The sequence below is a fragment of the Salvelinus fontinalis genome, chromosome 22 (assembly GCF_029448725.1).
Source record: "Salvelinus fontinalis isolate EN_2023a chromosome 22, ASM2944872v1, whole genome shotgun sequence".
Taxonomy (NCBI): domain Eukaryota; kingdom Metazoa; phylum Chordata; class Actinopteri; order Salmoniformes; family Salmonidae; genus Salvelinus; species Salvelinus fontinalis.
The window spans coordinates 9,606,864-9,632,000 of record NC_074686.1 but is presented as its reverse complement, the minus strand read 5'-3'; the positions used below and the strand labels follow the sequence as shown (position 1 = coordinate 9,632,000).

At 43.3% G+C, this 25,137-nt stretch overlaps 2 protein-coding genes across 3 annotated transcripts; both read left to right on the top strand.

Annotated features, from left to right (window-relative positions):
- The first annotated feature begins 867 nt into the window (after nt 1-867).
- LOC129819732 (uncharacterized) lies at nt 868-13,898 on the top strand. Its single transcript, XM_055876270.1, has 9 exons — nt 868-1,099; nt 2,818-2,876; nt 3,230-3,250; nt 3,412-3,684; nt 4,005-4,304; nt 4,513-4,800; nt 5,048-5,226; nt 8,288-8,386; nt 8,674-13,898. Exons 2-9 carry the CDS (start codon nt 2,831-2,833, stop codon nt 9,115-9,117), a joined length of 1,650 nt encoding a protein of 549 aa, XP_055732245.1. The 5' UTR covers nt 868-1,099; nt 2,818-2,830; the 3' UTR covers nt 9,118-13,898.
- Nucleotides 13,899-15,002: 1,104 nt separating this feature from the next.
- Nucleotides 15,003-19,528, top strand: LOC129819730 (transcription factor 19-like). 2 transcript variants are annotated; one of them, XM_055876268.1, is made up of 5 exons: nt 15,003-15,223; nt 15,681-15,848; nt 16,472-17,086; nt 17,342-18,317; nt 18,519-19,528. In XM_055876268.1, the coding sequence occupies exons 3-5, from the start codon at nt 16,828-16,830 to the stop codon at nt 18,829-18,831; spliced, it is 1,548 nt and encodes a 515-aa protein (XP_055732243.1). In that variant the 5' UTR covers nt 15,003-15,223; nt 15,681-15,848; nt 16,472-16,827; the 3' UTR covers nt 18,832-19,528. The 2 variants fall into 2 exon arrangements, with proteins under 2 accessions (XP_055732243.1, XP_055732244.1); XM_055876269.1 differs by lacking the exon at nt 15,681-15,848.
- The last annotated feature ends 5,609 nt before the right edge of the window (nt 19,529-25,137 follow it).

Genomic DNA, 25,137 nt, shown 5'->3' with positions numbered 1-25,137 from the left:
TGGAATGAATTGCAAAAATCACTGAAGCTGGAGACTTATATCTCCCTCTCTAACTTTAAGCATCAGCTGTCAGAACAGCTTACCGATCACTGTACCTGTACACAGCCAATCTGTAAATAGCACACCCAACTACCTCGTCCCCATATTGTTATTTATCTTTTTGCTCTTTTGCACCCCAGTATCTCTACTTGCACATCTATAACTCCAGTGTTAATGCTAAATTGTAATTATTTTGCCTCTATGGCCTATTTATTGCCTTACCTCCCTAATCTTCTACATTTGCACACACTGTACATATATTTTTCTATTGTGTTATTGACTGTACGTTTGTTTATGTGTAACTCTGGGTTGTTGTTTTTGTCGCACTGCTTTGCATTATCTTGGCCAGGTCGCAGTTGTAAATGAAAACTTGTTCTCAACTGGCCTACCTGGTTAAATAAAAGTGAAATAAAAAATTAAATAAATAAAAACCACAGCATGGTGGCAACACACCATAACAACAACATGGTAGCAACACAACATGGTACAAACATTATTGGGCACAGACAACAGCACAAATGGCAAGAAGGTAGAGACAATACATCACACAAAGCAGCCACAACTGTCAATAAGAGTGTCCATGATTGAGTCTTTGAATGAAGAGATTGAGATAAAACTGTCCAGTTTGAATGTTTGTTGCCGCTTGTTCCAGTCGCTAGTTGCAGCGAACTGAAAAGAGGAGCGATCCAGGGATGTGTGTGCTTTGGGGACCTTTAACAGTATATGGTCTGATATACCATGGCTGTCAGCCAATCAGCATTCAGGGCTCGAACCACCTAGTTTATAACGGGAAATAATGCAGAGCCGAACCTCCGGAGTCCGGATTCTAACGAAATTGCACGAGCTCCACCGATCATTAATAGACCACAAACCGACACCTACCGGAGCTCTCCAGATAATCCCGATTCGTAACACCATTGAAGTCCCTTTATTTGACGGGTTGGGGGTGAGGGAGAGGGGGACGATATTAAGAAGAAAAACAACTAATTTAGCAGAAAACCCTACTTCCTATACCCCGCCCGTTCCATCTGCTGCTTTCGGATCCAAGCCTGTCTGAAAGGTATTTACCAGCATCGAATCATGATTCATTGGTATCTGCTCAATTCTAGCGGTTTTTTATTTTACCGGGAAATGTATGGGTTAAATTTGGCCGTTTTTTCGTTTGCTGGCTGGTAATTTGGCTGTTTGTTTTATGCATGTCTAACAGCTATATCTAATATGCGTGATTTAGGGCGTGTTACCGGTAATAACGCAGCAGAATCGGGTAGGATGACAGTAATTACCTTCATATTCACCTAGAACACATACAAAAAAATCATTATTATTTTACATGTAGAGTATAGCACTTCCTATAAACAAAGGCTAATAATAGAAAATAGAAACGGGAACAATGACTATTGTTGGGCACCAGGCAGCATTTCATAGGCTACTTATGCTATTTGGGAAGGTTGAATTCCCTCTCTGCATCTTCAGATTGTAGCCTATATCCTTACAATGAACACCAGAACAAACACTATGAGGGTTCGTCCCCCCTCCCGCTCCCCCCCTCAATCGTTTATGTAATTGATGAACGAATGGTAGTTCAATGTGAAATTGGTGATTCTTCATTATTCGTTTGATGTCCTGCCCAATGCGTTAATACGTGGACACCCTGACAGGACACCCAATCGTTAGGCTTCGTAATTAATGGGAACGACAGATGGCAAATTTAGCGTAGTCGCTGAGTAAGTGTTTGGTATGGTCACATATTCACTGTACTGAAGACAGAATACAAATCCACACGCGTGACAGAAATCCTAACTGGAGTGAGGAGGAGTCTCCTCTATGTCTTTCAGATTCCTCAGGGCAGTATAGTCATCATCATTACCACAGCTGTGTATTATCTTGTTGGGACAGCCCATGCAGTGGAGCGTGACACACCCCTGTCGCACCACGGGCGTATAGACTGCACACTGTTTTACTGAGAGATAGAACAAGAAAGAGGATGCTGCTCGCGCGAGAGTGTATATTGGAGGAAGAGCGACACGGGGATGTCATACTGATGATATATGTGCGAGAAATTGGGGTGAACAATTTCAGCTCTGCATTTGTTAAATAGACTCCTGACCTTTCAGAGTTCGGATTGATGTACATTGTTATTGCATGCGACAGGCTCAAGGCAAGCTTCACTCGAACGTAGATTAGCATCCTTCTTCTCAGATACTAAACACAACCCATTGGAAATCAATTGCTTTCAAAACTCTGGCTACACTTTGATTGTCCTGAATATGAGATGCAAATAGGGAAGAGCTAGTGCTGTAATTTCTTAATTTATGCCGCTGAAAGAGAGAATGCTTATTAAACAGCACTCTGTGTTCATTCATGGTTGTATGCTAGATCTTTGGAGCCACTTAACTCCTTCTCCTTCCCATCTCCTGCCACTGTAAGCAGAATGGTGGTCTGAGCCTGGGCTCATGTCCACTCTACTCTAATGGTGGTCAGCCTCATCATCATACAAAAGAGCTGACTAATGCCCTGGGGAACTACAAGCCAGTCCGGTTAACCTCAGGAAATGATGTCAATACCACTGCAGACATCTTGGCTTTTTTCCTTCAGTTATAGTAGAATTTCCTGGGAGTAGATTATTGAATATTAGCTCTTCATGTCCAGATTTAAACTATACCCTATTATGTTTAGTGAATCTTCATATCTCTACATGCATGTACAATAATTAAATCCATATTTAGATAAGCAATATCCTGCTGTAAAAAAAAAACACTTTTTATTTGGTGTTTTCAGAGATTCAATCAAGATGAAAATAGTTGGTGTTGCCGTGTTTGGAGCCGTGTTCTGCACTGGTAAGCATATTGGAGAATTAGTCACCAGGGATTTAGGTTGAGAGGTTGAAAGAGCATAAAGCAAAGTTTGACACAGTCACATGATTACATCAGATTTTATTCACATGAGTACACAATTCATTTATTATCTGTTCTTTTTTCCCCCTCGTTAATTTATGGAGGGTTTGATGTTGTTGACAGCAGTTCTATTTTTGGCGGTGAGAATGTAGGGCATTTACATTGCAAACGCTTTGAGATATTTGCCAAGTTCTGTGGTTTCTCATCCAGCAGAACAAAGAATTTCTAACTTCTTGAAGGATCTTTGACAAAGAACATAAAGTAATGCTAAAATAAACCTCTCTTTTACTCTACAGTTCTGATTGCATCCCTGAAAGGTAAAGTCACGCATGATCTACAGTTTATTCTGTCTGTGACTGTCAAAACCTGAAGATTGAGTATGAATACCATCACTAACGTTTCCCTGATTCGGACATACTATTCCTTATACTCTTGAGTCCCCTTCAATCTCCACCTCTTTTCCATTCTCTGTCTTCAGTCAAAGAAGAACACAAGATAGCTTTTTTCGGCGAAGATGTGCACATCCCACTCCCATCCCTAGACAGCACTGAGGTTCTCTTCAAGCCCGCCTCCAATCCAACCGCCGAGGTGGCCCTGATGAGGGACGGGCGGGTGGTGGGCCACCGGGCCCAGCTTAACTCCCTCAAGCACCTCATCCTGGAGGATGTGGGGGAGGAGGACGAGGGCATGTACATGATCAAGAACACCGAGGCGCCTGCCGATGTCAAACACATCCTCCTCCTTGTCAGGGGTACTGTTCTTCTAATTACTGTACAGTTAAATCATCTTCTGTCCGTTTAATTCTTCAAACTTTTCTTCTAACGTTGCAATCGATTTGTTTGTATCCTCCTTATCGGTGTTTATCCAATACATTCACTGTCTAAGATTGTATCCTAACTCTGCACAAACAATGTAACTTAGACGCAGATATCGATCTAAATGAGAGTTTCTTGCATTTTTGCCTGCAATCGATTACGATCACTGTTCTGATGCAAGTGCAACTGTATAGGAATAAAATACTCCCCCTGAGCCCAGAGTGATAGAACTGTGCTGTTGTGTGCTCCCTGGTAGATTGCGCGCTGGAGCAGGTGGTCAAGTACGGTGAGAAATACCACATCCCACTCAGCGACATCTTGGGCCCTATCACCCTGGAGTTCAGGCCCAGTCAAGCCCCGGCCAATCAGACCACGGAGCCACCGGCGGTGGTGCTTCTCAACCAGACTTCCATCCCCGCGGAAGAGTACAAGGGCCGTCTGAGTGTGTCAGAGAAAAGGGTGACTCTAAGCATGGTGCAGGGGACAGACGAAGGTAGCTTCACCGTACTGGACCGCGACGGGAAAGTCAGGAGGAGGTCATGCCTTAACGTTAAAGGTGAGATGAGGAAGACCAAAGTCAGAGAGGGAGTGGTTCATGTCAGAGATGGAAGGGAGATTATACTTTATCCAGGGGTTTTGAAATTGTGGTTAGTGGTGTGCCCAAAATATGGTTGACAAAGCTTGAAAGACACAGGCCAAGGTAAGCGCAAACAGAACTATTTGACAACTTTGATCCTTTTTTATCTCGCCTCTTTGTTCCAAAGAGCACCAGAACTTCGTCCACCTATCATATGGCAGTACTTTGAAGATCAACCTGTTTGTGGACCACACCAAAGTCAACCTCCTGTACACTCCAGACTGGGACCGGAAGGACCGGGTCATACTGGAGCAAGGAGAGCTAGTGGTGCCGGTGGACCCATCACTGGACGGCAGGCTGACTGTAGAAGGCTCCATGTGCATTCTGGAGAGGGTCCGGTTCAGTGACATGGGGCTCTTCAGAGTGACAGACCTGTTGGGGTTTCCTGTGACCAACATCTACCTGGAGGTAGAAGGTAAACCGTGGGTTGTCAGGGAGGAGACTAGGCCTTTAACATATGGATCCATGTATCACCCCTTTTAATGGGTCTTTCCTTTCTCTTTCTTCTTATTGTCATCGATGGGACTGTCTATTTCACTCTATTGTTTTCATGCTGGAACTCTCCACATTCACCTCCCCCGTCATCCATCTCTCCTCTTTTCTTGGTGTTCCTTTCCTCCTTGTCTTCCCTTTCCTTCCTCCATCCTCCCTCTCTCTTTTAGCTTATAAGTTACCCACGCTGTATGTTGCAATCCTCTCCTTACTGGGCTTCCTGGTCCTCCTCTTGCTCGTGTGCCTGTTCTCCTGCCTGACCAATGTGCGCCGTCGGGCGGAGAAGGCGAGGCAAATTGCCCTCATCGCCCAGCAGGCGGACAAGGGGGATGGAGACGCATTCGTCAAGGTAACTCAGCCTAACGCTTCCTCAACAGGGGTGAACACTTTAAGACACCACGATACAACCCTTTTACTATAGTTAGGCAGCATCTGCTTTATCACACCTGTGTGCTATCCTCATGTCGAAACACTTACATTTATTAACAATTATCGGCCATTGTCTCTTCAAGAGCGCGGTTTTCACGTTTTGGTTATTCATGAATATTCTGGAACCATGTTACTATGATTGTAAGCCTAATATACTCGTAGAGCAGATTGCAAAGTGATTGTTAAGAGAAATATTGGTGATGGTAACCCCTCTTAGAGGGATAGTGAGACATATTGGATTCCTTACCCTGTAAGCAGTCCATGTACAAGGTATGACAGCAACCCATGCTTTGGTTTTGTTTACCTTGCCGCTGTTTCAACTGCTAACCGTTTAGCATTAGTGGCACGAATCCAATCAAAGTCAACGCGAACAACATTAGTATATGTCCAAATCATCCTAAAGTATTTTAAAATTGGTTTTGTAACTCAATGTAGTTACTTAGAGATGATTTGGATATGAAGCATGACTTGCATTGGATTTGTCCCACAAATGCTAAAAAGTTGAACAAAACTAAAGCACGGGTTGCTGTCATACCTTGTCCATAGACTCCTTACAGGGTAAGGAAAACAACATGTCATTCTGTAAAATGATCACTTTAAGTATGGTCAAAGAAAGATGTCAGTGGACATCTAACTGTATTTGTGAGTGTTCGTGTGCACCTTTGTCTGTCCCGCTCTCTTTTCCTTAGAGTGCATTCCAGTGTTCGTCTTTTAGTCTCAGATATATAGCTTTAATTACACTTAAGGTCCTAATTTACTTTTGTTAATTCGCTGGAATTCACCATGGAACAAAACCTGCCTGCCCAATGTCGGATTCCTGGATGTGTGGCGCTTTGAATCACACAAAATGAGATCATCCACAAATCATTAGTCATCACTCTCTCCACATGGCAGATTCCATCACAGTGGCCATTTCAAGTGTTTTGTCTGCAGCCCACAATGTTGCCGTTGTCACACAATGGGATCACACATATATCATCGCTCACTCCATATCGCAGAATCCATCAGTGGCAATTTGAAGTGTTTTGTACATTTGCAGCCCACAATGTTGCCATTGTCCACCCATCATCTTTATCTCAATCCTTATGTATTTGGTCCACCCAATAGATGTCAGCCTAATTACAAGCTTGGGGAAAATCTAGTTAACGATTTGCCTTTGGTTACATTTCTCCCTCTTAAAGGAGCCTCAGACGGAGCCTCTGCTTGGTGAGAGAACTGTGTTCTGGCTTCATTCCGTAGTGTTAAGTGGATGAATCTGTATTGGTGTTTGTACTAACGCTCTGGGGATGGTCATAGAGTCACTATGCTGTGTGGGCCTCCTACCACCGTCAGTGATTATTTGTCTGTGCCATCCATTCCTCACCCCTCCCTCCTTTCGCCAAATCTCCAAGCTGACAAATAACTGCAGTTACTCATTCATGATAATTCATGATAACTGCAGGCATAGCCTCAGTGCAAATAAGCATACAGATGCAGCCGTCCAATACGATTCAGCTATTCTCAAGCACACATGCACATATGTTGTTGTTGGGGGGCGGCGCTACAAGGTAAACATGTATTTATGTGTATGTGTGAGTATGTGCTGATTTGTGTGTGTGTGTGTGAGTCTACTGTGCGTTTGTTTAAGATCGGGGCAGTAGCGATTAACATATCAGTTGGCTTGGTGATACTGGAATAGATCTAACACTTGTTTTCTTGATTATATGCAGTGGTACATTGGGAATTGCACATTGGGAACCAGGACATGTCCACCTAGTTAGTGGCACACTTACAGTAGCCTACATGCAGAGTATACAGACATAATGTGGGTTTAGGCTGTATAATACACTGGATTAAGTTGCCACCCGGATTTAGATTATCACAGCCGTACAGTATGGTATTATAGCAATTAGTGTTCTCTAGTAAGGGAATACTGTGGAGATGAGTTCATAGACATTAATTAGTGCATCAAATAACTACTGTACTGTACATCGACCAAGAGCATTATGCATTATGACATGATGTAGTTTAAGAGTACACACTGGGTGGGTTCTCTGGACACAGATTACTCCTGGACTAAAACACATGCTCAATGGTGAATCTCTGTTGAGGATGCTTTTAAATCCAGTTACAGGCTTAATCTGGGTTCGGGAAGCCGGGCCAATTCAAGTACTGTAGTAATTATTGAAAGTTTTCGACACTGTACGTCCAAGTAAGATTGTATTCTTGATTACCAAAAATTTAGGGGAACTCTATTGCTTAATCAGCTACTAGCCCAACAGACGTTTGTGTCAAAGGTGTGCCATTTCTGTTTGTTTCTTTGTCTGTGTCTACGTGTGTGTCTGTGTAATTTCTGTACACCTGATGCTATACATTTGTGTGTTTGAAAGTGGTGTACCGTAGATAATTTACATGTATATATTGTGACATGATGTGAGGGGCCTCTACTGTTCTAATCCCCCTGTAAGGTGTTTGCTCTGGAGGCTTAGACGACACTATCAATATGCAGCGAGGCTTCATGTCCCACTTCATTATGGATTTCTGGAGACTAGGTCGACAAACCTGGACAGCCTGTCTGATTGCCTTTGCGCTCCCCACAGCAGTTTCCGGAGCGCTCCGACATAAAAATCGATTGATCTACCTCATCTCTCGCTCTCTCCTGACATACACACTAGAATGCGAATCCCTGTCCCTCAAGAACGATGGCTCCCCGAAGCCTGCTCCTCTAAACTTCCAGTGTGTTCTTTTCACGCCAAACAACTCCAGTCGCTCAACTTGTCACTCTATATATACACACCTTACGATCTTATACATCGATATAAGAGCTTAATGTGCAGTACATGTACAGTTTTTCCCGCCAACTCCTATTTACCCGTATGTGTTTTTTATGACGCATATATATACATGATGTGTACATGATGAAGTGAACCTGTGATTGCTACTGTGATGTGCTTGCCGTGGGCTCCTGCTAAAATACGACCCTCTTGTGCTGTTGTTGGTAGGTTGTTCAAGAGGCCTATACGCGGTTCGCTGAGGAGTCCACTTTGACGTCTACGTGGGACAACAGCAATGCTACAGAAAGCACTGAGGTCACTATTAAGGTAAGCAGGAAAACATTAATGGGTGGGAAGTGGCCTACCGGTGCGCATGTTAAGTTGCAAGGGGAAAACAGATTCCACTATTATAATTGCAAATGTTTTAAATAAAGACAGACATAAACAGAAATACGGGGGTAATGTTTCCATTAAAGGCCGAAAATAACCAGTCTACACGCCAAGCAGTACCTAAACTACATTTGCAGAAACATCCGAAATGAATCATTCATGTTCTTTTTTTGCTGACCCTTTCTTTCCACACCCCTCCACCCCACATGACTTTCCTTCCACAGGGTCTGGAGGTATCCAAAGCAGGCCGCTACCACACTCTCTCCTCGGACAAGAACTTGCTGGAGATGAGCGACTCGGGGGTAGAGTTCAACTCCTCCGGCCTCCCGTTAGACAGCGAATACGAGACGGACATGCCCCAGACCTTTACCTCGCACAAGTTGGTCCTCAACAACTCTGACAGCGTGGCAGCCACTGTCATCCCAGAGGGAGATCAAAGCGCCAACCGGAACCCCGACTTGGCCATGAGCCCCAGCCCCGTGACCCAGGCCCGCTCTGAGGCCGACGCCCCTGAAGAAGACCTGATGGGTGACAGCACGCCAGAAATGACATCCAGGGGCACCGAGCTGGCTGGAGGACTTAAGGCAGCCGACAGTGTTGCTGAGCCTGCCGATAAAGCAAGAAGCCCATTGATTCCCAGTGCCACCGCAGAGAACACCATCACCTGAGAGCTCCTGCATTGTATTCCTAAAAGTCAGACACAAACCACCGGACCCCCTAACAATCTTTACTCTTCCGCCTCAATTACACCCCCACTCACACAGACACTACCCAAATCCTGATCACTGCTTTTTTAACCTAAAGCTACAAAAAAATACATGGTGTAAAAATTGCCACTCTAAATGCACTAGACTTTCTAAAGAAAAAAAATACAAGAACTTAGCTCATTAGAACACATGAATTATGTGCATACGGGAAATGCGTGTGTAACAGAGTTAAGAACATACCGTAAGCTCACTCCACAGCTAGGTTGAAATGTCGCGGATGGAGCCATCCAATTGGTACCTTTTGGGTGGCTCAACCCGTTGGAATGTTGTCAAGGAGGGCGGTCACGTGTGTTGTGAAGCAGAGGATCACTGGGTCGAGCCCAGTATGTGGCAGTTGGACTGTGGAGGAAGCTAAGCTGTTAACAGCACACTGACCCCCGTTACACATGTTTTTAAATTAGACTTAAAGCCAGAATGTATCCTTAGCTGGCCCAAGAGGGAATTGACAGTATTAATTACTGCGTACTGCATGCATTCCTAAGAACCACAGACTCAGAGATCATATCTAAGATAATGCCAGATTAAAATGTCCAAAAGGAATGAGTGCACATTGATATCAAAGCATTTTTTTTATTTTATTTTAATAATCCTGTAAAAATGTATCCCAGATTTCCTATAATGACAAAAATGATAACATTTCTGACAGAGTTACAATATATTTAATCCATCTTTCTTATTAGCATTGAATGTTCCTACCACTGATACTGTATGTGGGGCCATAGACATAGCAGCAAAATGTATGACATAGGCCCAGGGTAATAGACCAACTTAATTTTACAAATAAAATTGTAATACTAGACTAACAAAACCAATAAATACAACTTTATTTTCTAACAAAATCTTGGTAAATAACGCTTCTGACAACCATAAGCCCATAGTTTCTGACATAGGCCTATACCGCTACAATTTCATTACATAACAGAAATTACAGGCAAGGCTTTGGCACCAACTCAGAGAAAGCGCTTGTCTCAGCATATAGCCTCTATAGAATACCAGAGTTGGAGAGCTAATTCTTTATAACTGATACAAGCCTCGTAGATTGAATAACACCATGCTATGCAAGAAAGCTTGTAGTGTCCCTGGGCATGTAACAAGGTGTCCAATCTCTGCCACTTTTGATGACATCATCCAGTAAAACACATGTTTACTACATCCCTTATCTTGCAACACAAATGACCCGGAACTAATACAACGGCAACTTCACATCACGCCATTTTGAACCCATCTACATAAGAGCATGTTTCTCATTACAACCCTAGCCACTGCAGAAAAAGCCTTGGAATAGGGACTTCTGGTTGGAAGGGACCTGAACATTTGGATCGTTGCCCTTTAATAAAGACAGACTCAGGAGTGATTGTGGAGGAATAAGATGACATTCAGACCTATGACATCCAATGCTAATGCATGATGTCACCCTTCCTTCCTTTTTTTTTTTTTTTTTCCCAATTGGTAGCTACAGTCTTGTCTCATCGCTGCAACTCCCATATGGACTTGGGAGAGGCGAAGGTCGAGAACACGTCCTCCGAAACACAACACTACCAAGCCGCACTGCTTCTTGATACAATGCCCACTTAACCCATAAGCCAGCCGCACCAATGTGTCGGAGGAAACACCATACACCTGGCGATCGTGTCAGAGTGCACTGCGCCCGGCCTGCCCCTGGGGTTGCTAGTGCGCGATGGGACAAGGACATCCCTGCCGGCCAAACCCTCCCCTAACCCGGACGACGCTGGGCCAATTGTGCGCCGCCCCATGGGTCTCCTGGTCACGGCCAGCTGCGACGGAGCCTGGACTCGAACCCAGAATCTCTAGTGGCACAGCTAGCACTGCGATGCAGTACCTTAGACCACTGCACCACTCGGGAAGCCCCCTTTTTTCATTCCTATTTTGCCTGACTCCACGGCCCAAAATGAACAGATTGCTGAATTGATAAATGCTAACGATTAAGCCAACTTTCCTGACAGACTGAAAACACATCGCTTCCTGAGATTGGCGCGCCAACAAAGCCAGCAAGTTATTAAGATTCAATGCACTTGCTGCTGCATTCATCACGGTCTTTATTCATCACGGTCTTTATTCATCACGGTCTTTATTCATCACGGTCTCTACTGTCAGATTCATTTATTTGAACCAAACATCCCACCCAGAATCTCTAAACGAATAACAGTCGCTACTTCATCTCAATTCAGCACAACATTTTTTCAAACGCATTGTATTTCAGATAGGTGAGGATACATGACTAGATTATAATAACGCGGTAAAGTCCCAATGCAAAACAAAACATGAATCTTTATCCAACATCGTGATTGCTAAACTGTTGACATTTCATGATTATTGTATTGTCTAAATTCTATGAGAATTGTACTGTCAAATAGGCCTAATATCCTGGATCTATTCAGTCTGAACAGGAAAAACGCAGAGCCGTTCGTCAAACGTTCAGATAACATCAGTGAGAGATGTCTGTCTGTCCATTTGCTGCAAAAATATATTGCAAAGTCATCCACCATCAGTCCATTTGCTTCAGTAACACTATATTAATACACCCATTACAACATCTGACAAACCATTCCACTAAGGCTTCCCACTGGTTTCAACTCTAGTCCAATCAGGTTCTGCATATTATTAACGAGGGCATTCTGTATGTCGATAATTGGTGTGTGTACACATGATCATGTTAAAAAGGTCAAAACAAAGGGAATGAAGGGGTGTAACAGTCCCAGGGACGCGGCATAGTTGTTGTTGGGGACAGCGTCTGCTAGCAATATCGCTACCTCGTGTTGTGACCGATATAGGATGTCCGTGAGTGGAACTCAATTGAGTAAGACAGACATGATTGGTGTCTGAAAGAAAAAGCACAAATATAACATGAGAAACAGTTAAAAGTATAACAAAAATTTAAAAAATGAATTTAATTGCAGCTGTTGTAAATAACACTACCTACAAAATAAAAAGTATGATTCTACATTCCTTTTTTTGTTGAAAATTAAGGTTAAATTGTTTTTAATACAACATGAGAATGCTGGACAGCGTAAATAAATATCTTATGTGTAAATTCATCATATATGATGTAGCTACTTCATTGTTGATATTCTATCGGCTATTATATTAGTTTTGTAGAATATAATTTATTTATAGATTTGTGTTCAATTGGTGTTGAATTTCCACTAATTATTTAGAATTGATGACAACTTTGACTAAAGACAATGTAAAAGCCACCTTTAAAGCTATCCCTTTCATATCAGGTAACAAGCTACTGAATCCATGGTCTGGTGAGGTACATTTGACCCATTCCTATTTGAACTAATTGAAGGGGGATTGATTTTTCATTGAATCTTGAGCAATATCTGCGCTTTAGCACTGAAAAAAAAGATATATCTAAAAATATTACCTTACAAATATTACCCAAAGCTCACTTTCAAGCACTCTTGTATATAGCCGAGATATATTGCATGTGTATACAGCCAATACTGTTTCTTACTGCAAAGTTATGCAAGATTTTATATCCCTGAGTTGTGTAATTTATCCTTTCACTATGTTCATAGTAGTTATACTGATACACGTAATGTAGGAGATGCCTTAGACTGAGTGATCGAGGAGACATAATAGCAGTAAAATGCCTATTTTTCTGTCTCTCATTCTCTTCTCTCTTTTGCATCACACATCATCTACCTAGAGTATCACACGATAGTATCCGCACCTCAGAATGTTTCTTGGAAAATGCTAGACGTGATTGAACATTTCATAAGAACTCTTAGTATCACGACTACTTTAACTAATATTACACTTTTTTCTTCTTATGCAGATAACTGCTGTCAGCTATAGTGTACCCAAAATATACTGCTGCATGTTGAGCCGTAGGTCGCCTGTGAGACAGCAGGAATACTGTCATATTTAAATTGCAACGTAAATACTATCTTTTTGGTGTCTGTTCATGCAGTCAAAGAGGTATTCTCATTGTCAATATTACTATGGCTCAGACTGGAATAATGTACACGTCGCCCGCAAAAGCCATTACAAAATCACCTCTGCAATTTTCACAATGATTCTATTTCCTTAATATTGATGCCAGCCAACATGGTATGTAAACAAATGGTCACCCAGAGTTGAGAGTAAGTCTTGGGGTGACTTTATGCTCTATACAGGTAAAAAAAAAGTGGGATTTAGGCAACAAAGTACGACCATTCATTACAAAGTACGACCATTCATTAATAGTAGTATTTAGTATTCAGCAATATATGTCCATTTTATCTACTTCAGGGTTGAGTTCACAAGGCCGAAGTCCATAGCTGAATTCAGCTGAATGGTATACCTACCCGGCAGGTTTATTTCAGGTACCTTGGTGGGAAAAGATGTCAGATGTATTCAGGAAAACTACTTCTGCAAATGAAATGATGCATGCTAACCTTGGTTGTTATGATTGCATTTGATTGTTTTGTTTCATTTAAAATGAATTACTTTCCAAACTTGCCTGTTAGGTTTAAGTCCAGAATTCATACTGTTGGCTCTCTAGCTATATTATCGTTGACTTTTATAATACTTCGCTATCACGTACGAACAACTATGCCCTTGTATGCTAGAATTAACCATTTTGAAAATGTTATACTTTTGGCATCATGCACAGATTATTATTACTTTTTTTTCTGTAATGAATGAGCAATGTCCATTAAAGGATTTTGTAGAGACTGATGGAAAGGGATGCCATAATTGTGTCTCGTGTCAGTGCCATGTCTGCAATAATATTCTTCCAATATAATGAAAATACTGAGCTGAGTTAAACTCACTAGGGAACATTCTTAGTGTAGGAGGGTTGGGAAAGTAATTTCCATAATGAAGTCAAATTCTGGAAGTGAATCGAGATTCCTCCTGTAACGTGTAGACCTAGGGCCTACTGCAGGTGTATCTACAGATTGTTACACAAGATGATGTGATATAACCAAAGATTGTTGGTGTCCATTACTGAATGTTATAAGTTTGCCTATACAAAACTTCACCAACAATTTTTCTACTAACCTGCATTTGGTGATACTCTCTTTGTTCTCGATTCAGGAAAACAGTTATCTTTATAAAATGTCTGTATCGACTTGCAGGTGGTTCTGCAAACACCATATAAAACTCAGGAAGACAGTAAATACATGTTTTGTATCGAGTGAGATATGCTTACTGCATGCATCTGTTTTAGTCGCCCTGTCACCAATTTCTACATGTGGCCATGTCTCATAGAAAGGACTTGTTCTGACAAAGATGCTGGGTAATTCTAGATGTGCGGCGGCTAAGATGGCAAGGAACCTTCGTTTTTGCTGCTTTTTCTGTAGAACCACCTGCAACTGGATACGTCATGTATAAGAAACTGTTTTCCAGAATCAAGAACAAAGGGAGTTGCAGATTAGATGCTAAATCTATGGCGCTGTTTGGTATAGGCAAACCTGTAACGTTCAGTAATGGACACCAACAATCTTTAGTTATATCACATTATCTGGTGTAGTAGGCCTACAATATGTTGCTACTGCACGTGCTGCAGTGCACTGTTCTAAGGTGGAAGCCACATGGTATGAAACGCTCTAAAAACCTTACCGTATCAATTTATTTTTCTGTAATAATTTCCTGTCTTAATTACAGGAAACTCTGAAATCAACAGGCACCATAGCCTATCAACTGACTAACCACCTACACCTTACCTGCGAGTTTCATATGTAATAGCTGGCCAAGGTAGCTACAGTACCACTGTTTCAATTAAAACTATGCCATAGCTGTGAGTGACAGAACAGAGGCGGGCGGAAATGGCGTGAATCAAGCGCAAGGAAGCCTGGATGGCGCGCCAAATTTCAAAGGACTTCCTGGGGAAAAGAACGCGAAAATCTCCGTTCAGCAAACAACGACGTTTAAATTGGACATAAGTTATCAAAAGACTAAAGTATATAGACAGTTTTAAACAATCGGCAGCGTTAGCATCATATTTAGATAGTGGATAAGAATTCAAGTGCAGCAGATTCGAGCCACTTTTGTGGAGGTATGACTTTCAATGTGGATTACAGGAACTATCCGGCTGTCTACGCCTTGATTGTGAAATGCTTTTTCCGAGTAGTGTATTTTGACATCTTAATATGATGCACCTCTTAATCGGTGTAACGATGGTTTAGTTTGTTGACATTTGCATAGTCATCTTGGCAAAACTATTCGTTGTAATTTAGCTAGTTACCTAACAAAAGTGATACACTTGTTGCCCACTGCTTTGTCCCTGTGCAATTTCATCGCACGAGCCTTGTGCTACACTAGCAAATCAGCAGCACTGTCAGGCATACAGTAACGTTAGCTATTAGCTACATGCAGTTTGTTCGTTTTTCATAGAACAATGTGCATCATATTGGTGAATGCTCACAACGGCAAGGTAGTACCTACAATTCAACTACATGTAAAAGTCTATTTTGATGCGTATTTTTAATTTATGCAACTTTTCTGAGATACAGAGTGCAGCTATGGGAAACTTTGATGGGGGCCACAATCTGAACTCATCATGAGAGGACACGGTGATCAGGGCCTGTCTGAAGCCTTTCTGCAATTCTGACTGACATAACAAGAGAAACTGCTGATGCTCAACCACATTTCGAATTGCATCCGTTTTCTAACTCTCAACAGTAAGCTGAGATCCCGATTTGAGTTCCTAAAATATATTTTTGGAAGTGTGTGTGTGTGTTCGTTTTTGGAAATTGATCTACTGGCCTACAAAAGGGCCAGATAGGGCAATAGAGCTGGGAATTGCCAGGGACCTCACGACACAATACTTAGGTGCCAATACGATATGTATTGTGATTCGATGTTCCAAACATATTGCTCACTATATGTCTTCTGCAGAGAGCATGAGACAATTGGTTTTGATCAGTCGTGGCAATAAGTTTTGAAAATCGGCTCAATTTATAAAGATGGAGAACAAGCTATAGGATAAAAAAATGCTCTACCAGAGTTTTGGCACAAGTACAGCCGACTAGCGCTAGCTAACACTACCTAGCAAAGGGTAGATTTCTAAATCGATACTTGGAGTCAGTCCAAAGTAGTAACGATATACTTTTTTCTCCCCATCACTAGGCAATAGGATGCTAAATTGCCATCAATCCATAGATTGATCACTTGTGTCAAATATGAAATTGTCATAATTGATTATATTAGCAATATAAATGAGTTAACAATCTATGGTGTAGACCGGCTGAGTGAGCCATATGAGCATTCTGTCTTACAAACGTTCCCTCTTCTGTCTTTTCAGGTTGAACCCACCTCAAGCTGCCAGCTCTAGCTCCCAGCCTTTACGTGTCAATTTATGAATTAGTTAGCTTAGTCAAATGTACACGGTATTACAACTGATATTTAGGTGACATTACTCAGCAAAATAACCGTGCAGGTTATAGATTGTATACAATACGTTTTACTATTAAAACAATAGTTTGAATGTTAAATCTGTTCAAATTCATTCTACGCAACATACAAAGAACAAAGCTTTTACCGGCATTAGACGGCTTTTTGTTATCACATTCACTGACTTAAGTGCTATTTAAGCAATGGAAGGCTCTATGTAAGAAAGTATCTGTCACTGACTGGGGTGGGCATCGGTGAGTCGTGGCCATGCTGTCCGGAGTCCAGCCGTGTTTCCAGCTGCTGAGAATCGTCTCGTCCTCTACGGATTCAGCCCGGGACCTGTACACGTTCCGGCCTGCGCTGACCCACTCGGTGTTCCGGCTGGGCCGTGCGGCAGAGCTGTGTGATGTCACACTGGACTCAACGTCTGTGTCTCGTATCCATGCTGAGCTGCATGCTGAGAGGGAGGCGGAGGGAGCAGCTGAGGGGGGCTGGAAAGTGCAGATAAAAGACCGGAGCAGCCATGGTGAGTTCCACACCATCCCACATGATTACAGTACACCGTTCTTTGAAGAATCACCATCAGAGACATATAACTGTGATGTAGTCTGATATGATGTGTCTGTCATTCTATCTTTGGGAGGGAATTAACATTTATTTTGTTAATTTCTTGTAACATATTCTACAACTACACACACTTGTGTTTAGTTTCCTTAGGTCTCATTAAATTCTATTCTACTAGCCTTTCATCTGAGCATTCTCCTCCACCTTCCCATGCCAGGTACCTGGGTGAATGAGGTCCGGCTGCAGCCAGGTGTCCAATGGGTGCTCTCAGATGGTGACACGCTCACCTTCGGTGGCCAATCAGAGAGAGGGAGCCCAGAGTTCTACTTCCTCTTCCAGAAGGTTAGCGTGCGGCCGTTGGACTTTGACGCCATCACCATCCCAAAGGCCGGCACCTTCTCCTCCGACCTGAAGAACCGAATCAGAACGAGCCTGGACCGCAAGGCGGTGGCCAACTTGGATTTCAACAGGGCGACTGTCATTCTGAATTCCATCGGAAGCCTGAGCAAGATGACTGGGACTCCTTGGACATTTAAGAGGTGTGATGGTAATATCACAGACACAAGCTCCACCTCCTTGCCCTTTACATCCTTGGTCCCGCCCTCCACCCCTCCTCCCTTTCCACCCACTACCTCTGTGGCCTCATCCAAGTCACTCCCGCCCTCATCCAAGAGCAGGCGCAAGTCAGCCCACACTGTCCTTCTGGAGGATGACAGCTCGGACGATCCCGGGAACCACCGAAAAGTGAAGGACGGGCCGAGTGGGACGAAGAGAAGGCGCCTCTACAAGTCAGAATCTGAGGGTTTCCATGCTCATTTACCCAAAACGGACCAGGATGTACGACGCCAGTTTGAACTGAAACACGTGCCTGTGCCCAAACCGATCGCAAACTGTCACACCATCGTCGCTAACGGCAAACTCAACCATGTTTCCTTCAACATCAGTCAGAGGCGGGAGATCAACCCAAACAATCAAAGGACTGGCCCAAATGTGAACGTCTCTGTGTTTCGCCAGCAGAATATTTTTTCGCCGCCATCCTCTGGGCGGGGAAGGCAACGGGCTCACAGCTCCCCAGTTTACTCCCCTATGGTGGTGGGAGGAACGAGTTACACCCTGGGGTCTCCATCCTTGAGGATCTGCAAAGAGGATCGAGGACGGGCAGGGCAGTTTGCTAGATTTCACATCACCTCTGGGTAAGAATGCCCTCGTGACAGCATCCAAACTACAGTGACATTGCTCTATCATATATTTGTATTTCTCATTGTACATTTTCCTTCTCTGGAAACGAATATGCTCTGTTCTCTCTTCACATTCTCAAATATGTATTTTTTGTGATATATAGTGAATACGTTGAAAGTCGAATGTGACACTTTGCTCTTCTCCCTCCCTCCCAGCAAGCGGCGGGGCAGACCAAGGAAGCACCCTCCTCCGCGGCCCTCCCTTCCCCCTCCTTCCTCTTCGTCTTCCTCCTCCTCGTCGTCGTCGTCTTCGAGCTCCTCCTCGTCGTCCTCAGAAGACGAAGTGGAGGGAGTGTCCCAGGGGGTGGAGCCGTGTGCCGCGCCTCGCTGCCGCCTGCCCCAGCAGGACACGGTGCAGTGGGTCCAGTGTGACGACTGCGACGCCTGGTACCACCTGGACTGCCTGCACTGCGACCGCAAGAACCTCCTGCTGGACCCCAACGCAGACTTCCACTGTGGCTGCTGCTGATACAGCAGGAGTGGGTCACAGACCCCTACACTAGAGTACATTTAATGCCTTAATCATACCACAATGAATTATGGGGGGAAAAATACATTTTATTGTATGATGAAGATAGATGTTGTACAGTGTTCGTGGAGGTTTTTTAAAGTTGCGACTGAGGCTCTTATGAACAGTAGGATGGGTCTCATGTACCTAATGGTTGGAGGCTGCCCTTTCCTGACATTTTTCTAAGTGTTCATCCAAGCTCTGATGTTGAGCAACGGTTTGAGGACTACAATGAAAGCTAGAACTTGGGTTAGCGGTGGTAACCCCGGGGACTGATATGACTTGAACTATTATAGCCGCACAGAGGCTACTCTGGTGAACAGTACAAGTCTCGAAACGAGTAGGCTTACAGTGACAGACTGTAGGTCTTTAGGTCTTTGTGAATCAAGTCCTTCCATATTGGGTTGTGAATAACCCTGCTGTTGATGGGGCTAAATGAAGGTGGTATTGGAGAATTCGCCAAATTCATATCTGCCGTAACACAATATGCATCGCAATGCTCTCATCACACAATACGAATAATCGAGCAAGGATCTGCTTAGCTTGATTCTATCCCGTTCGGTAAAGATGTCTACTCAAAAAGATGAGCGTGGGTTTTCTGCGTTCACACTCTGTCGTTGTGTTGATATTGATCTATAACATGCCGGCTTAATTTGTTCTTCTGTCTGATGACTTTGATTTATATATCTAACTATGTATGCATATCTGTCCAAAACACGACTAGATTTCAGCTGTAGAGCAGGGACGGCCAACCCCCTGCAGGGTTTTGTTCCAGCCCTACTATAACTCACCAGTTGCTCCTCGGGATCTTGATTGGCTGAACCAGGTGTGACACAGTACGGCTGGAGTAAAAGCCGGCTCTCCAGGAAGGAGGGTTTACTACACCTGATGTATGGTCGCAAAAGATTTCACACCGTCTTCACTTAAATGATTATAAGATCAGCTCGTGAGAGCACGTTACCGTTTGGATGTTTCTCTTCAAAGTTAATAGGGAAGAAATAAAATGTGTTGATGGAGTATATTTTACAACCTGTAGTTCACAAGTCCGTCTGTTCACCGTGAGTCGTATTGAGAAAGTGTTACACACACACACACACCTATTGGCTATTGAATTACCAGGTGCGCGGTTAAAAACGGTGCTAAATTGCAAAGAAACTTCAGCACACTGGTGATCTTGACGCAGCAGCTTCACAGATTTAATTGATCTTCTGCGGAGCATCAAGATCACCAGTGTGAGCTTCTTTTCAATTCACCATGATATTACCAATGACTCATACTCCGGCCCTCTGGGGTACATATCCATCTAGTTATGGCTCTGGGTTGTGAGTCGTGATAACATTCTCTGGCCTTTCTAATAGCTTTTCATCCAGATGTTCTTTCTCCAATTGGAGTACGTCTTCTCTCAGGTTAGTGAGGTGTGCCCTAAAGCCCTGGTTAAGGTGATACCAAGTCAGATCTTTGCAGACAGCCTCAGACGGCCAGGGGAATAGATTATCGAGCAGAAAAAAGCTGCCCGACTCTCAAGAGAGAGTATTGCATTGTCTGTTTCCATGGCAACACTTTTTCGGCCAGCCACAGCAACAGGCAGTGTTAATTCTGGGAACCTTGGAGGCGATTGGAGATGAGATGGTAGGGAGGGGAAAATCTATTTGACTCAGATAATTGTAGTCTGAGGGAAAATGCAGTACTGTTATCGGGAGGGTGGTAATGAGAACATGGAGCTAAAAAGCTATTTCACATTGTTATTGTTTGTTACCAGCAGAGGGCTGTCTTGTTCTTTTAAGTGAACTCTGGCTTTTGACTTCACTTAAAAGTGTCTGGTATAAAACTACCTGTCTGGATATATTTATGCAGCCATTCCCAATTATTTTCAATGAAAATCATATGTTTTCATTACACAATTCAAAGAGAATTCAATATCTTTTGAACGCATGCGGGTAAGATAAGTTACTGCGAGGGCCAAAATAGGCTTGGAATGGATGGATTACAGTGCATTTATTGGCACAGCAAATTGTCCGACACCCCAGCTAAACTGAGTTTGGCCCATATGTGCTCTGGTTCCTGGGAGGTGTGGTGTGACTGGCACACAGGCTTAACTGAAGCCTAATGGGATCACTCTGGAGCAGCTGCCACTTCCCCCAAGAACCTGTTTCTGCCCTCAGCGCAGGATATGAGACGCTTACCATTTCCTCCCGACCCCATCCTGACCCTGGTTTGGTGGGCTTCCAGCACCAGTCAGGAGAGGAGGGAAAACCCTTTTACTCACTAGTACAGCCTGAGAGGTAAGTGCCTGGAACACAATGAGCGTACTGTTCATAAGCCTTGTGTTCAATTTAATGAGTATCAATTACACTCAAACAATATTAATGGGCCATGGAAATGAATGTCTGATAGCATTATTACACTAGCTGGGCTATAATGCTTGCGGTTCAAAGTTGCAACTCTTTCTCAATAATGAATAAAACATGGCCTGTAACAACAGGTTATAAAAGTATGATTCTAAAGGATTTAAATAAATCACATTTAGCAGAACCGAGGGGAGAATGTATGCATTACTTATCACCACAGGCGGGCAATGGGAGAGATAGTCCATTCATACATTCATGGCCCTGTTTCGAGCTGACCAAAATTGTAGTCAGATACTTAATTTTGGATCGAATCAGCCTGGAACACATATTAAACATTTTATAAATCTGAGGGGTTGGGTTAAATGCAGAAGACACAGAAGACACATTTCAGTTGAATGCATTCAATTGTACAACTGACTAGGTATCCCCCTTTTTTCCTTTTCCTTAATATGCCAGTTGTAGGGGGATGGTCATCGCACATGACCAGGCTTTATGTCGCATAAAGCCTGGTCATTGATGGTCTGGTCTTTGATGGATGGCCCTGGTGTCAGAGGGAGGGGAGAGTAAGTGTAGCGGTAATTGGACATGCCACTTTAATGGCAGCCTATCTGTCATTAGGCTCATCAGAGAGGGTTTAACACGTTGCCCAAGCATACAACACATCCTGTTATCACAGCATTTAATGAAATGACCAGTCATGCCACCCATAAGAACACATATGCTTCAGCTCAAACACACACAAATTCTGTTTCACAAACATGCGTGCGTACACACACACACACACACACACACACACACACACACACACACACACACACACACACACACACACACACACACACACACACACAGGCCATCACTCACACAGCAGCATCTCACAGTGGGTGGCATGCTTCATTCTCTGAACAGTCCACAGGTGGGGAACAGAACAACCATCAGTCTCCAGTCTATCTTAATCTCTAAACAAATGGGGCTATATCTGCACTGTAATGTCTGTGTGTTTGAGTGATCTGGGGTTATGAGGTTAGCATCACAAGAGCAGTTGATTATTATTCTAATCAATTTGGCTATATCAACCCTCCAGCGTCTTGGTATTTGAGTGATCTGGGGTGGTGGGGTTAACATCACAAGAGCAGTTCATTATTATTGTGAATCTCTAAACAAGATTGTATTTAACTGCACCTACGAGGTTCTGTGTTGGGGAATGCAAAACAATTCCTTTTTTTCTTACATTCCACGGCTCCCACCTCACCTTCCCACAGGTAGCACAGCTATTTCTCAGTGGAGGAAAGTAAATGGTAGCAATGGCAGGTGGCTTTATTGTAGGATGTGAAGCAGTGCCCACTTAGTCTTCCACAAGGGCAAACTGCTGTTGAACTACCAATTACGTGGTACACTTTCTCTAAATCCACTGCTTGTAATAAAGAAAGAGAAAGCATCCTCCCAGTAGGCTGTATCGGTTCGCTCTCTGTAATTGATTTAAGTCTTTTACGTGATTGAGTGAAGTCTGTTGAACTGCCAATTATGTGATACACTTGCTCTGCATCTGCGCTGCTGCTTACAGTAAATTAGCGTTCTTGTCTCAATCCATTCTCAGTAATTGGTTTTGCTAAGTCTATATGTGATGGGAGTAAAAGGCCTACTCTTTCACATGGCAGAGGGGCCAAGCAGCGGACATGAGTCAAGCATAAGGGATGTAAAACCCACAGGCCCTCTCACACAGGACTATTGAAACAGGACTATTTATCTCACCAGTCTCACCCATCTAGCCTGTCAGCCCCTCACTCAATGAGCTTTCCACCCTTTAATCTGTCCACCAAACATTGTCTTCACCCCTGGGGAGCCGGTTTTCTATTTATGGAGCAGTGTTGAGCGGATGTGAGACAATCAGAAAGCGCCTTCCTGACGTTGTGTTTGTGTGTGAGCTGTGCATTGTGGATGAGGAGTGGATGAGCGGACACACAAACAGGAGCCAGTGACGGCATACAGGGAACAGAACAGATGCACAAGTATTATGTGTAAAATGGCAAAATATGGAGAAACAAGACGGACCAGCTGCAACAACACCTTCTAGGAGAGGCTCTCTCAGCATGAGGACAAAAGCCTACACTTTAGGTGAGACAAATGCCAACTCACAGAAGCTGTAAACACACACACACACCCATATGGGCCTCAGTATATATTCACAAACACACAGCTACCACCATTGTGCCTGAAACTCAAACCCACACAGTTTCTTAAATCCAGCAACAAGCGTACTGGAAATAAATGAGCAGGGAAAACACTCATTAACTGTAAACAAAGTCCACGGTACTAAACTAATGAAGATATTCACGAGTCGGAGAACACCAAGGAGAAGGTGGCGGAGACACCGAGAGAGAAGCAGATAGAGGAAGAGAAACGAGTGGGAGAGAGATGGAGAGAATGGAAGATAGAATGAGAGCGGGAGGGGAAGAAATTAAGAATATTTCAGGAGGTGTGAGAACACTTCCTCCCTGGGGCTCCATGTCTCTCTAGCCCTTTAATGTCTTTAATTAAAGCGAACAGTATTATCTGCTGCTCCCTTGGAGTGCGTTTACCAAACCGACACTTAGCTACAGCTCAGCTAATAGGGGAGGGAAAAGGGAGAGGGGTAAACTCTAATTATTTTATTATTTATTTATTTATTCACCTTTATTTAACCAGGTAGGCAAGTTGAGAACACATTCTCATTTACAATTGCGACCTGGCCAAGATAAAGCAAAGCAGTTCGACACATACAACAACACAGAGTTACACATGGTGTAAAACAAACATACTGTCAATAATACAGTAGAAAAACACGTCTATATACAATGTGAGCAAGTGAGGTGAGATAAGGGAGGTAAAGGCAAAAAAAAGGCCATGGTGGCGAAGTAAATACAATATGGCAAGTAAAACACTGGAATGGTTGATTTGCAGTGGAGGAATGTGCAAAGTAGAGATAGAAATAATGGGGTGCAAAGGAGCTAAATAAATAAATACAGTAGGGAAAGAGGTAGTTGTTTGGGCTAAATTATAGATGGGCTATGTACAGGTGCAGTAATGACAGAAGGAAAAGAAAGGGGGAAGAAGGAAGTCATCGAGGGGGAGGGAAAAGATGGAGGGAGGAGGAGAGAGGAGGAAGATGGGAGATCAACGCTTCAAAAAATGAAGGAGGCTGCCACCAGCTAAGATGTACAGCGCTTAAATGTGTTGCTTCGGCTGATACACGATCACATTAAGCGACAGCTTGTTAAATCATTCTCATTCCTCTGAGCCGATCTTTGGCCACAGGGGCAATTTCTCAAATGGCACGGAAAAGGTCTGACAGAGAGGGGGAGATGGAAGAGGCTAGTAAACGTTAGATGCATTTACTGTAGTCATCTTTTTTGATTCCATGGTTTTACCAAATGAACTTTTTGTTTTTTTAGTTTCCCAGAGATACTGTAGGTAGGGTGTTTCTGTTGCTCTGTATGTCACAGTGGAAGGACTAGTCTTTCATTGAAGCCTCCTTGCAGAATGTTGGGTCGAGCCATCAGTAGTGGCAGTCAGACAATTGGCAGAGCTTTGGGACAGATAAACACATTATTTTATTAGTTGAAAAAGATTACCCATTGAACAGTGCAATATTTCAGTGTTTAAAGTTCACAAGCAGAACTAATTTCCAGTGGTAGTTGGAGGTATTAACTTTGTTGTTTATGGCCCCCTTGGTCTCCATGGAGATAACCCCAGCACAAACCCTAATAAACCCCCAATAAACCCCAGGGCTGAAGTTAAGCATTAAGACCCTTTTGACCTACATCTGTACTGGCTAGATGTTGCAGATGATATGGCCAACCCAATCTACCCTCGGTTGAGTGATGGTGAACATTGCCTCCATTTTGCCCAGGCACAGCTCTGGCCCCCTGCCGTTTGCTGT

Excerpts from the sequence above, each read along its gene's own strand:
- LOC129819730 (XM_055876269.1), top strand. The coding sequence starts at position 16,828 with ATGCTGTCCGGAGTCCAGCCGTGTTTCCAGCTGCTGAGAATCGTCTCG. Across the intron at positions 17,087-17,341 it reads AAAAGACCGGAGCAGCCATG|GTACCTGGGTGAATGAGGTC; the intron begins GTGAGTTCCACA and ends TTCCCATGCCAG. Across the intron at positions 18,318-18,518 it reads AGATTTCACATCACCTCTGG|CAAGCGGCGGGGCAGACCAA; the intron begins GTAAGAATGCCC and ends CCTCCCTCCCAG.
- LOC129819732 (XM_055876270.1), top strand. The coding sequence starts at position 2,831 with ATGAAAATAGTTGGTGTTGCCGTGTTTGGAGCCGTGTTCTGCACTG. Across the intron at positions 2,877-3,229 it reads TGGAGCCGTGTTCTGCACTG|TTCTGATTGCATCCCTGAAA; the intron begins GTAAGCATATTG and ends TTTACTCTACAG. Across the intron at positions 3,685-4,004 it reads CATCCTCCTCCTTGTCAGGG|ATTGCGCGCTGGAGCAGGTG; the intron begins GTACTGTTCTTC and ends GCTCCCTGGTAG.